Source organism: Phalacrocorax aristotelis, chromosome 4 (assembly GCF_949628215.1).
Source record: "Phalacrocorax aristotelis chromosome 4, bGulAri2.1, whole genome shotgun sequence".
NCBI lineage: Eukaryota > Metazoa > Chordata > Aves > Suliformes > Phalacrocoracidae > Phalacrocorax > Phalacrocorax aristotelis.
Window position 1 is genome coordinate 76,471,437 of NC_134279.1, and position 13,812 is coordinate 76,485,248.

General features: G+C 54.9%; 1 protein-coding gene across 1 annotated transcript; it reads left to right on the top strand.

Moving 5' to 3' along the window:
• The first annotated feature begins 2,542 nt into the window (after positions 1-2,542).
• Positions 2,543-7,432, top strand: NKX1-1 (NK1 homeobox 1). Its single transcript, XM_075092472.1, has 2 exons — positions 2,543-2,894; positions 6,642-7,432. Exons 1-2 carry the CDS (start codon positions 2,543-2,545, stop codon positions 7,430-7,432), a joined length of 1,143 nt encoding a protein of 380 aa, XP_074948573.1.
• The last annotated feature ends 6,380 nt before the right edge of the window (positions 7,433-13,812 follow it).

Below are 13,812 nucleotides of genomic sequence, written 5' to 3' on the forward strand. Positions count from 1 at the left end.
CTTGCGGTCTCCCCCCCCCCCCCCCCCCGCTCTGTGTGTCCCCCTGCGCCGCCCCCGGGGGGGTGGGGGAGGGAGGTGGGGGGTCGGTCGGTGCCCCTCGGGCCGGTGGTGCCTGCGAGCACGCCGGGGTGAGCAGGGGTGCCTCTGTTTGGGGGTGCTCTCTGGTTTGGGTGGCTCCTTCTCCTCCGAGCAGCCGGCGCAAATCCCGGGGTTTGTGCGCACTGAGCCGCTCGGGGACCGTCCCCGCCGGGCACGGAGATTTCCTTACAACTGGGGTATTTTTTTTGTCTAAGATGTACTGACCCAGGGAATAAAAAACATCCCTCCCGCCGCCCCGAAACCGGCATTCTCTCCGGGGGAAAAAAAAAGTATAAAGGCAGGCGACTACCACGGCGGACCCGACAAAGCCAGGTCGCGGCACCTGCTGAACTACCATCTACTTCTCATAAATAATATTGCAGAGCTGCGGGCAGAAGTGATGGGAGGCAAATGTATCCGAAAGGAAAGCTGAGATCAGAGGCACGGCCGGAGGAGGAGGGGAAGAGGAGCTGCTAACAAACAAACAAGCAAGCAAAGAGGCGGTGGGGGTCTGTGCAAGCGTGTGCCGATGCGGGCTGAGCCCGGCTCCCGCGGCGTGTGCGTGGCCGCCCCGGCGGTAAGGTCAGGGGAAGGGGGAGAGGTAGTTACCCACCCGCGATCGGAGATTATACGTACCATTTCAAGCCAGGAGGTGATTTATAATTTAAAGATAAAGCATAATAAAGTCATAAAAGGGAAAGGACACTGTTGTGGTGTCTGATTGAAATCTAAGGGCTGGTGTGTAATATATGAGCGGGGGCTGTTGCGGGCTCCCGCTCAGCGGGACTCCCCTGGGCCCAGCCCGCTGATGGACTAATCATGTCCAAGCCCTACCAAAATTACAGGCTGATTGTTTTACCCATTATTTCTCCCAACTTTTAATTTCTGCTTTCTAAAGGATCATTGCCCGCGGTAATTGCAAAGGACCTGTCCTTGTATGTGTCACCAGCCTCAAAGACAAAAAAATCTAATTTTCCTTTTATGTTTTCTCTATTTTCCTATCCCCCCCCCCCCCCCTTTTTTTTTCCTGGCAGCTAATTCAAACAGTAGCGACTGGAGCGTCCAAAACAAGAATTAAATTGATACGATCAAAGCACACACGGCTATACACGAAAGGGAAGGAAATTAAGTAGGGGAAGAATTTCGGGGTTTATAATTGGCAGATAACTTTTATTCCTACCTCTTCATTTTCCAGAATTAAAACAACTTTTGATAAGAGAGGAGGTTTAGGGGGTTGTGGTTTTATTTTCTTCTTTTTGCTTTCGAAAGTGGAAGTTAGATCTGGTTGTTATTTTACTCCGGCATGGGAGGGAACAGACCTTTTCTCCCAGTTACTCAGAATTTATTGATCGTCGTGTTTTGTCTTGTGCCATTTAAAGGTATTAATTTTCTCCCAGCGCTTTCCTGGCACCTACATTTGATATTTAATTTTTAATTAATTAGCTAAGGGAGAGCGAGAGACGCGTGTGTGTGTGTCCGCGGACACCAGCCCTGCTCCAACCGCTAAACCCCCGTCCATAATTTTCTCCTTTTGTTCTAATTTAATAAAACCAGCAGGGAAAGGGAAACAGGTGCTGGGGGCTGACACCTCCGAGCCCACACACACATAATCCCCTTTTGCTTATCCAGCCCCGCTATTAGGGACGGAAGACCATAAGTTCCCATTTTCTGTGTATAATATCTTCTTTATATTGATCCCGCAATTATTTAAAAGAAAGCGTCATCTCCTCCCACTTCTCCAAATAAGGCTATTTAGATGCTTTCCAGATGAGTGGAGGTGTGCTGAAACAGAGCTGACAGCCAAGTATATCACAGCCAACACCATCCTTCATTCGCTCTCTCCCCTCTGCCCCCCTCCCCCCGGCACACGCTTGCACCGTGTCTCTCCTCCAGTGATGAAGATTACAGACTATTATGGGCAAGGGATTAATTTGTAGCCAATTACAATCCAGTGCTAAATATGAATGCATAAATAAGATACAGCCTTGCCTCGGTGTGTATGTGTGCGGGGGGGCGGGGGGTGTCCGGGCAGCCTGGTGAGGATGATGAGAAGGAAGAAGGAGCAGCTGAGCGGAGGCTCTGAGCCAAGCATCACCTTGTGAGTCCCCGCCTGCCCCGGGGGCTCCCGGCCGGCCGGACCCTGCACAGCCCCGGGGGGCAGAAGGCAGCGGCTTGCCCCGAGCCCGAACGGAGGCTGGGGAGGAGTTTCCAGCTCAACTTCGCCGGAGGAAGAGGAGGAGGAGGAGGAGGAGGGGGGGGGGGAGCAAGAAAGGGGGGGGGGGGGGAGAAGTTGCAATCGAGAGGGGCTCTGCAAAGAGTCATGAATGTGAGCAGAGACAAGGTCGGTGACATCTCCATCCCGGTAGCGGCAGCCGCGGCGGTGACAGCCCCCGGAGCGGCGGTGACAGCCCCGGCAGCGGCGGGCGGCGGCGGCGGGGAGCCCTGCGGCGGGCAGGGGGAAGGCATGGACAGCCATGGGGAGCAGCGGCTCTCGGCCGGCGGCGAGCTGCCGCTCTACTCCTGCCCTGGAGGCAGGGACAGGCAAGGGGACAGCCAGAGCAACACCCCCGGACAAGAGGGGGCAGTGGCCGCGCTGCCCATGGTGCACAGAACCACCTCCTTCTCCGTGCTCGACATCCTGGACCCTAACAAATTCAACAGCAAGAGGAGGCAGTGCGCGGTCTTGTACAAATCGGTGGGGACCGAGTTCACGCTGGGGGCGGAGGATAAGCCCGAGGACTCAGGGACGGAGCTGGCCGGGCAAAAGGCTCTCGCCGAAGATTTCGACACGTGCAAGAAGTCCGCAGACCTGATCAGTAAGTGGGTCTGGGGGCCCGGAGCCCCCAGGGATGGGGGGGCTGCGCCCAGCTCCCCGGGGAAGGGGCTTGCATGCTTGTGAAGCCCGGCCTTCCCCCGCGGGCGGGCGGCTCCCGGGAGGGGCGAACGCTCCCGCCGTTGCTGCGTTAGATGTGAAGAGGTGGAAAAGTGCGTTGGGTTGGGGGGCGTCAGGGCGGGGGGTCACCCCAGGGCTGGCGGCACCGCCCGCTCCGCTCCCCCCGGCAGCTCGGCGGGGGACACCCGGCTCCCTGACCCGCGCCTCCCCGGCAGCGGCAGGATCGGTCCCGCGGGTGCCGGGCCGGCCGGGGCTGGAAGGGATCCCGCCATCCTCTTCCTCCCCCCGAGAAGAGGCAGCCCCGAGTGGGAGCTCCAGCTCAGGCAAACTTGGAAGCGGCTCCTGGAGCCCAGGCTTCAGAGGGCCGGGGGGGATGCGAAGCCCTCTCTCCGCGCCCCCTCCTCGCCTGGGCCCCCCCGGCATTTATGACTTTTTATGTATCTTCTCCCCAGCCCCGCTCCCCCGCCCAGCCTGCCGCCCGTTGCTCTGGGCGACAGATTCAATTTTCTCTCTCCCCTTGGCTTTTTTTAGGACAAATCAGACTAATTGTGACAAAATGCTGGTTATCTCTGGAAAAACAATTAAATTCCTTCGATTACATTTAAGGTAAAATGTGCTTAGCAGCGTAAAGAGGCTGGATAATGGGGGAAATCGCCCCAGAGTGGCATGTAGGACTGCCTGGATCGATATCCTATTATCGAATCGTGCATATCTCTTTCAAGCACCTTGCAAACTCTTCCCTAACATCTAAATTATAGGGTCAAAATTCGGATAATTACTCGATTAAAACCTATTACACTTATTAGGGCTTGCTATTGATCGGGAATTGCATTCGACCCAAGCTCTAGATTGCTTTTTCTTTCTGGGTCCAAATATCCCAACTTTCTCACCTCTAAACACCTCGACTCTGGGGAGATCGCAGCGTTTCGGGGAAAAATATCTATAGCTCTTGTGTGTCCTGAGAAGGGGCGGCGAGGCTGGCCACTGCCGGGGGACCAGCTTCTCGGAGAGGGCAAAATAATTTCTCTGTGTCCGGGGCGGGAGAGGAGGGCTCGGGGCTCTCTAATCCCTCCGTAGCACGACTCTTTCGATTAAAATTAGGCAGTGAAAGAGGGCTGGAAGCTGCTCCAGCCCGAGCCTTTTGCAACAGACGCGTTTTTAATCTCTGAAGGAAAAGCAGGGACGGGGCGCTGATGGAATTCAGAAAAGATTTATTCTTTTTATTTTTTTTAAGCAGCGCGTAGCTGGTAATTATTCGTCTAAACTCGTCTGACTTTGGTCATATTAAATAGATCTGGGCGATCAGAAAGACTGACGAGGTCAGCCTATCGCTAATCTCACACTTTTACCTCCAGACAAGGAGAGAAATGCGACTCTATCGCTTCTCTGCGAACCTCCCCACGGCGGAGCGCTGCGCTGCCCCCGCAGCCCCGCTGCCCCGGGCGCCGGGCCACGGTCCGTGGAGCGGCGGCAGCCACCGCCGAGCCCGACCGCTCGGAAATCGCCGCTTCCAATCCCTCCCTTTCCCCACCGTAATGAATATTTAGTTCAAGCAGTGGTTTAATTTAGGTAGAAGGACTCCCAAAAGTAGCTCTGGCCAAGCAAAGTACCGACGCCCGGAAAATGCAAAGGCGAAAGGAGAGCGGGACCCGCTCCCAAAGCTCACTTGGCGTTGAAAATAGCGGTTAAAACTCCATCTTAAATTAACGTTTCCTATCTTCCAGAGACAAAATCGCAAGCCCAGCGTCAATCTCCGTCGCCAGTTGTACTCGCGCTGCATTTTTCTGTTTAAAGGAAATTTTAGTTGAGACACGGCTGGGATTTCCCCGAGTTTACCGGCAAAAAACCTGAACGCTAAAACACCGAGTGCCCGCTCCCCGGTGGGTGCGTGGGGAAGCGAGGGGCGCTGGCCTTGCCCTCGGCCCCCGGCTCTGCCCCGCACACGGGGCGACACGCGCGTTTTAGCGATCGGCGTTGCAGAAACCGGGCGCCGCCGTTTGCAGCGGGTTCCACAGGTTGCAGATGCTCGTCCTCGCCCGCGCTCTCGGGTTTGAGGGAAGAACGGAGCCGGTTCACACGCGTGCCCGGCGGCGGCGGCCACTGGCGTTTTGTGTTCGCCGGTTGGAGCAGAGGGCTGGGAAGGACTCTTTCTGAAGCCCGAGCTATTAAGGGATATTTGTGTGGCGAAGAGGATTGCAATAAACTTCTCTGCCCTTTTTTCTCCTAGTGAGCCGTTCCCCGAAATCACCTCGTTGTAAAAAACGCGCATTTTTTTTAAGCCCCTCTAACGTTATACACGGGCTTTGGGGTGTCCGGCGTTAGGATACAGACCGAGTTTGCGGTGCAATCGCGTGTTCAGGTTTTTGAGGATTAAAACCAACTAAAGTACGCCCGGGGTAAGGGGGACAGCGGAGCGAGCCTCTCCCTGTTTGCCCACCTCGGTTAAGCAAGCTAAAGGAGGTCGGGGGGGGGGGGGGGGGGGCCCGGAGCTGCACCCCCGCTGCAGGTGCGAGTGGAGGGAAGTTTAGGAAGGTCTGAAAGCGGGGGTAAAAAGGCGGAAGGCGGGTGTTTCTGGGCCCCTGCTCGCCGACCGGCCCCCCGAGCCTCCCGCAGCCCCCGGCCCTGCGGCGGGAGCGGGGGCCAGGGTTCGCCTCCGGCTGCCCCGGGGGGTCCGAGCCCCGGGAGGGGGTGCGGGGGGTCAGGAGGAGGCGGCTCGCTGGAAAATGCGATTTGCTTTCGGGCTTCATAACGACAGACCCGTCAGCAGAAGTCCAATAGCCTTAAATATCGGATAATTACCCTGTTCTCTGATGGAGACCCGTTAATTGGAGCGTAATATAAACCCAAATAAATTAAATGACCGTTAACTAGTTTGTACATTACACAAAATGAGTTTAATTAAGTTTGTATCTGCTCTGCTAATCAATACAAGTATTTACTCCACTTTAATACTTCCCTCTCAGGAAGTGACAAGAGGTCAAAGCGGGCGAAGAAAGGGTTAAAAGGGCCGGGGCAAAACCCAGCAGATCTCCCGCCGACGCGGAGATTTCCGCCGCCGAAACCGTTCCAAGCGACGCCCAGCCGGGGCTGCCTCGGCCCGGGCGGGGGGCGCGGGGGCTTCTCGTCCCGCCGCGGGGGACCCCTGGCACCCCCTGTTCCCTTCCCGAAGGCCTTTCCGGCCACTGAGGGTTTTGTGGGAAGGGGGGGGCGAGGTACCCCCTGCCCTGGCCGCCTCTCGGTGCCCACCTTAGGCCGAAGCTGGGTGGTTCGGTCAGAGTGGCGCTGGCAAAGCCCCGCCGGCCCGGGCAGCCCCTTCCCGGCCCCAGGGCTGCAGCCCCCCGGGGCGGCTCCGAGCCCCGTCCCGGCCGCTTCCCAACAGCCCCCGGCCGGAGGAGCGGCGCGATCGGGACGGGGCGGGCACGGAGGAGCCGCGTCCCTGGGGCGGTGGCGGGTCCCGGGGGAGCCGGGCAGGGCGGCCCCGCCTCCCCGAGAGCACCGGGATCCCCCAGGGTCCCTGGGATCCTCCCAGGCGGGTGGGTCCCACAGCGGGGCCGGTGTCCCCCCGCTGCCCTCACCCGGGTGGGGCAGCACCGGCGGGGAGCGGGGTCGGGACCGGGCGGGGGCCGGGGCCGCCGGCGAGGCCTAACGGCGGCTGTCGCTTGTCCCGCAGAGGAGGGCGAGCTTTACAAGGCCGAGGAGTGCGACCTCGACTACAGCAGCCGGCCGAGCCGCAGCCCCGACAGCGAGCTGCCGGACGACGAGGAGCTGTGCGGCGAGGAGAGCAGCACCAGCACCACCAGCAGCACCAGTACGGCGGCGCCCGGCGAGGCCGACCCGGGCCACCTCCACGCCGAGGCGGCCGAGGTGCCGCCGCCGCCCCCGCCGCCCCCGCCCCAGCAGCAGCCGCCGGCGGCTCCGGGCTCGGGGCAGCAGGGCCAGCAAGCCAAGCCTAAGAGGAAGCGGACGGGCTCGGACTCCAAGTCGGGCAAGCCCCGGCGGGCGCGGACAGCTTTCACCTACGAGCAGCTGGTGGCGCTGGAGAACAAGTTCAAGTCCACGCGGTACCTGTCGGTGTGCGAGCGCCTCAACCTGGCGCTCTCCCTCAGCCTCACCGAGACCCAGGTGAAGATCTGGTTCCAGAACCGCCGCACCAAGTGGAAGAAGCAGAACCCGGGGGCCGACACCAGCGCGCCCACGGGCGGCGGCGGCGGCGGCGGCGGCGGGGCGGGTGGCGGGCTGGGCGGGGGGGCGCTGCCGGGGGGGCTCAGCCCCCTCAGCCACTCGCCGCCCATGGGCAACCCCCTGTCCATGCACGGCCCCGGCAGCTACCCCGGGCACCCCGCCGGCGGGCTGGTGTGCGCCGCCCAGCTCCCCTTCCTGCCCAGCCCCGCCGTCCTCTCCCCCTTCGTCCTGGGCTCGCAGACTTACGGCGCTCCGGCTTTCTACACCCCGCACCTATAAGCCCGACGCCCCTTCCTCCTCCTCGGCCCCTTCCCGCCGCCCCTCGGGGGCCGCCCGGCTGGGCGCTTGGGGGACGGGTCGCTGTGGGGTATCGCCCGCCCCCCTCCCCCCGAAAGGTGAAACCAACACCCACCCACCCCCCCGACAGCGGCACCGGGGGGATGAGGGGAGGAAAAGGGGGGCCAGGCGCTCCCGGCCCCCCCTCAGCCCCCGCAATCGTTTCTACGAGCCCTTTTATACGCGATGTGTGCCCGTACTGCGCTTGGGGGTGGGGGGGAGGCGGAAAACCTCCCTCCCCCGTGTACATACGAGTAGATGTAAATCATCGTTACCTGTATTTTTACGTTCACCGTCCCTCGTTGCTGTGTGGGTTCGATTTTTTTATTTTAACTTTTTTTTTTAATTATTTTTGCCTTCGTTTTTATTCTGGTCTGGCCACTCGTAAAAGACTTTCAAAAAACCACAACGATTATGTACCCATTTGACTCTCAGGGTAAAAGGGAGAACTAGCAGTCCCGTCCGTCGACATTTGCCGAGGCAGCGACGCGCCGCTCCCTCCCGTGACCTCACGGTGATGACGGTTATTTTTTACATACGTCGCTCTTCGACGAAAGCGGAACGTGGAGGAGCCGCCGCGGCCGCGCGGGGAAGGGGCGCGGGGCGGGCCGGTGGGGCGCGGGCTTGGTTTTTTACGTTAATCATTTCTGTATATTTCTGGTTGTTACAAAAAAAAAAAAAAAAAAGAAAGAAAAAAGTTTTAACTTTATAATTAATGTATAAGGGATGGGAGTAATGAGCAAGAGATGATACAGAGAGCACTTTGTTTGCTAAACACTTTAAATCAATCAATAAACTTGAAGGAAAAGGCGGCTGTCCGTGGTGCGGGGTCCCTGGGTTTCGGCTGAATTTCTGGAAGACAAACGTCCTCTGGAAAACGCCCGGCTCCTGAGGCGTTTGCAGGGATGTCTGGCACCGTCCCTTTTTCGTTTCGTTTGCTCAGAGAGCGCATTTTTTTTATACGCAACTCAACTTTATTCTTCTTGTACGAGAGAGGGTATTTCCCCTCTTACTTCCCTTGTTTGCATTTTCTTAATTGGCTTTGCCCATTGCTGTTGTGCAACATTAAGAACAAAAAAAACACCCCAAACAACCTTTTTTTCCCCTCTCGTAGAGAATCCGAGCTCTCCCCTGTGTTCCCGCAGATGGCGAGTCTGTTATTTTGGATTTACGTAAATTTAATAAATCAGATCCCGCCACTTTAAAAAATAGTGCAATCTTTCCATCGCCTTTCAGCCGATTAGTTTTAAATTAGTTTCAAAGCAGGTCTTTTATAGTCCTTTTTTTTTTCTTTCTTAATTTCAAAGAAACGCTCTGACCCTGCCGCTCGGGCCGCCGCTGGCACACCAGCCCAGCCCCACTCCACGCTCCCCGCGTGATTCCAAGGAGCACGCCGGGGAAGGGCTCTCTTTTTCTACCGATTTTTTTAATTTATTTTTTTCACCCAGAAATTTGACGACTGCCCTCCGGGGGCGGGGGGGGTGGTGGTGGTGGTGGTGGACGGGACACAAGGGAGGGGGCAGTTCGAAGAACCCAGCGTTTTCCGGAGCGATTTTGGGAGTAAAGAGACGGGCTGAGCATCCCCCCTCCCTCCCCGCGGAGCCGGCGGCGGGACCGGCCCGGCTTCCCCCCGGCTCGTTCCTCCCGGTTCCCCCCGTGGGCTCCCCGCCGCGGGTGGGACCCCACAACCGCAGGCTGTGGGGCTGCGTGGGGCTGAGGGACCGGGCGCCCCGCAGCCGCCTCCCCCTCCCGCACACGCACCGTAGAAATAAAATATTTCGGTGACACCCTCGCCCCCGTGGAAATAAACCCCGCGGCGATGGCTGATGTGCCAGGCGAAGGGCGAGGGGAGCCGGCTGCGCCGTGCAGACCCTGCCCGGGTGGGCGCTGGGCAACGGCAGCCTCAGCGGCGGGGGGATGCAGGGGGGACGGGGGCACCCCAGCTCCACTCCGGGAATTCATCTCCCCTCATCCAGGGGTGGACAAGCGCCACAAGTCTTGGAACAGACTCATTTCCATTTGTGAAAATAAGAACTTTGACGTTAAAGCATGTTCTGAAGTAAATTTTCAGGGAAAACCATTACAAGCAGTGCTTGGAGCCCAGCTCTGTGCGGCTTTTACTGGTAGGAGAAAACCAGCTAAACTGGGAAACCGATACTCGGGAGGCTCTTCCACGCTGTGAAACTAACCCGTTACCAACGAGGCTACCAGCATTGAGCTGTTAGCTCAGCTGGGACATGACCCGGCTTAATTAAGAGATACGTCGAACCCTGTCTGCACAGCGGGAACTCCAAACAGTTCTCCCAGGTGGAAAATAATTCAGCTCCAACAGGGACCTGCTCAGTGCTTTGGAGCTGACGATTTTCCTACTCCAGGTCTGTTAGCATCCTGCCAGCGAAACCTGTTCCTGTGAGTATTATTACTCACAGCTGTTGGATGAAGGAGTCGGTTTAGCCTGAGATTCCTAGTCATTAGACTCGGTTTAACACGGCTTCTTGTGTTCTATGGTGGTGCTGAAAACAGCCGCAGGTATCTTTCCCAGCATAGTTTAGGAAGTTATTGATAATCCTCGCTCAAATGCCTCGTCCAGAGGTCTGATCTCACAGAAGTCAAGAGCAAAACTGCAGAGGCTCAGTCCCAGCACATGCCCTCCGCGGCGAGCAGGCCGTGCAGCGGGGAGTGTCTCTAGTCACGGGATACCGGCTGTAGGCACAGGCCACGTAGAGTATCAGCACCAAAGCCCTAACTTTCAAACGATGCTCCCTGGACCATGGCTCTGCAGCTGGCCCGCGGCGTTGGATCAGACCGCACGGTTGCAGACCTGCCGGGGAGAAGCTGGATGCTGTCAGCACAGGGCAGCTGTTGAGAAACATCCCTGGTCTGAATGCTCAGCACCCCGTGTGCTAAAGCTGAGAGCTCTCGCCTGCCTGACCGCCCTAATGGCCTCCTCTGTGCTCCTGCCCGTTCGTACTCTGGCTCTCTGAGAGAGTGAAACAGGTTATGGGCTTGGTGCAGCAATTTGAGGTTATCACCCCCCAGGGATCCCACTAGAGTCAGAAAAAGCCCTCAGGCCTCCCATTCTGGCCGCCCAGCAAGGCCCAAAAGCTGCTTCCCACACATCCTACCTGTTGTACCTCCCGCGGGCACGCAGTGCTCCTGCAGCGGGCTTTTGGAGGGCTGCAGCTTGCTGTCAGCGAGTCATCAGTGCGGAGCGGAGACCCTGGTACGGTGTAAGCGGAATCCACTGACTGAGGGGAAGGTGATTGTGGCGTGAGCAGGAGGGGTTTGCTCTGCTTCATTCTGTGAGTTGATTTTTTTTTAATTACTTTATTATTCATTCATAAAATTTAGTGTTAGGGGATTCAGAATGCGGAACACATTCAAGAGGACGTTTAGCAAAGCCTTTGCCAAAGGGCAAATTCTCATCTCAGATACACTGAGCGGCATATTCGGAGTCTGATTCAGTATTTTCAAGTGACGTCTTTGGCACAAACCAAAGAAGACCTGATGCGTCAGCATATTTTTGAACAAATTCTCATGAAGTCAATGTTATATCCAAGGGTGCAAGCCTGTGAGAAATGATTCAGATATTAATTGCATCTTACCATTGATCACTATGTGACTGAATGAGGTAAAAAGAGAAGGAAATTGCGTCTGTTTTACTTCAAATATTCCAGCTTATACTGAACAAGTCTCAGATGTTCACATTCACTGCATAAACAGCAGTAAAATGTCTTATAACTGAAATAACAGGAAAAAACACATAAACACAGACAGAAACATTCCACGTGATTGGGAGATAACTGAAAATATTTTGTGTCATTGCTGACACACAACAGTCAATGGTGTTATACCAAATCATAGGAAACCAGTGTTCTGTCTTATCACCCCCCAAAATTTCTTGGTGACATTTCCAGTCGAGCAGGGAACGAGCGTTTAGTGAGTTACTTTTTTTTGATGAATTCTTAGGGGTTTTTTCACATGTATTGTAGGCCTGCTGTCTCCGACTGAACTCACAGTCATGTTACGTGTTTCTATTCTTATACTGCGTAAGCAAAATGTTAAAAATAAAGTTTTGTCTGCATGAACTTAAATCCATTTCCAAAAATAACGCTGTGATGTCTGCTTGTAGTCCGCCACACTGGCAAATACTCATTAACTCCTGTATTACATGAATAAAATAGTTCGGCTCAAACATAGATGTATTTAAATACTCAAAGGAATGTTGTTTTACGATGCCTGGGCAGTTCTGGTCTTCAGGTTCTGTCTCAAAGTATAAGCAAGCAAATATGGTTGTCGTGGAGCCTTTCTTAAGAGCAAATAAAACTAAGACTTTTTATGATATTGGAAGATTTGCCAGACTGCAGGATGCAAACCAAGGCAGGGATCCGAGCGGACACTGAAGGCGAAGGGGACAGGCAAGCAGACGAATGGGATCCTAATCGGTTTGTCTCACGAAGTGGGTTTACATAAACCGCATTGTCCTCTACCTGGTGTGTTTCTGTAAGCTTGTTTTATCCCTTCTGCCCATACCGTTTTGTGCCACTTGCTTGCACTACACAGACGTCTCAGGTGGACGGAATGACGGTTGTCACAGTGAAAATAACCCTGACAGTACGAGCTCATTCTACTTGCCTGATGCCGTCTGGCAGAGATGTGAGTTCATCACACAGAATAAGCTTCAAAGCAGCTGGGAGGTTATCACAGCATCGGGAAGCTAGAGCTGCTAAATCTGCAGTGCCCACTCAGGAGAAGTCCTGTGGACGCTGGAAATCCTATGGATGCACCCCGTATTAACAGCGAAACACCGAGGACACAGAGGGCAACCCATGGTCAGGGCCCAAACCTCTGGGCATGCGGCAAACAGCACCTAAATCTGATAAATGATTTACCAATTTAAGCTCATTATATGATATGTAGCTAAAACGACCACTCCAACCAAAGTACTAGACTGTATTTTAAAATACATCTTTTATATTTTCTTCTCTGTAATGTCGCAAACCAGAAACATTTTACAGTGACAGTAAAGGAGGGGTGACACTACAGCAAAGAACTGCAAGTCACAGAAATATGCAAGATGATGACTGACACAGTAAAGAGCCACCCCTCTTCGGTTAACTGCTGCTTTCTTGAGAGAAGGCAAATAAACCTATTACCCTGAGTCCAAATATTTTTATTTTATTGCTCATTTTCTTTCTTTTTTTTTTTTTTGTTCCCCACAACCACACACATACATTACAAGAACTTGTCCTGCACATAAAGGGACTCGTTCCCATCTTCCCATCCTTAATGTAGGCAGGGTGACAGGCTTTATTTCTGCTGCCTTGGTCGGCAGAGACTGTGTGAGAGGAAGAGAAGCGCAAAAGGAGAGCATCTGGAGGAGCTGCTGGCAGGGCTTTTTCAACTTTGTGTTGACCTCGTTGACTTTGTGTCGACCTTGTGTTGACCAAGAGTTTGTAGCACCAAGCTGCACTCCCTATGACCTGTTAAATATGTTGAGATTTGCAATTAAGAATGTTCTTTGGGGCTTGGAGCGCCAGCACCACGCCTTGCAGTGATGATTTTGAGTGAAACAGCACGCTCCGCAGCACGCCGGCTCACACTCTTGTCTGCCGCTTCTGCTTCCGCGTTGGGGAGAATAAAGGCTCATGCACACGTGGAAGCAACATCCAATTTCAGCCCTAGGAAAGACATGTAGCAGACTCTCCTCCTGGTGCTGTTAGTGCAGGAAAATACTATTACAAAAATTCAAAGATATCTAAAAGCAATTTCCAAACAAGCAGAATCATATATTATATTTCCATATACCTTTTATAGCGCACGAGAATAACAGTGGCTCTATAATGGCATTATAAATATAGCAAATTAATGGTGGATGCAATGCCAACACCTCGTCGTTATGCAAATTGGAATGTCGGCAGAAACGGTTATTCAACAATCCCTTTCAAAGTAACCAGACGCCTAATGCTGCTCATTACATCTAAACTAATTAGCACCACATTTAAACAATTTTAATAAGTTTTTTCCTTAACCCCTTGACAGAGGGGATCCCTGAGGCTAACGCAAAAACGTATAAGCACTTGGCACAGGCACGCTGGGTTTTGCTCAGGGCACTGGCAGGCAGAAAAGTGAGGGGAAGTCTACCCAAACAGCCAAATGACAATACTTAAGTTACAGACACCTAGGGATGGAGAACCAGATTGCACGGGAGCAAAGGCTAGTTCGGGTTGCCCAGGCTCTGGTGCCACCTACCAGCAGCACAAACAGCACCGTGCCCTCCTCCCAGCACAGCAGCGCCTGCTCCCAGACCGCTCTCTGGAGCT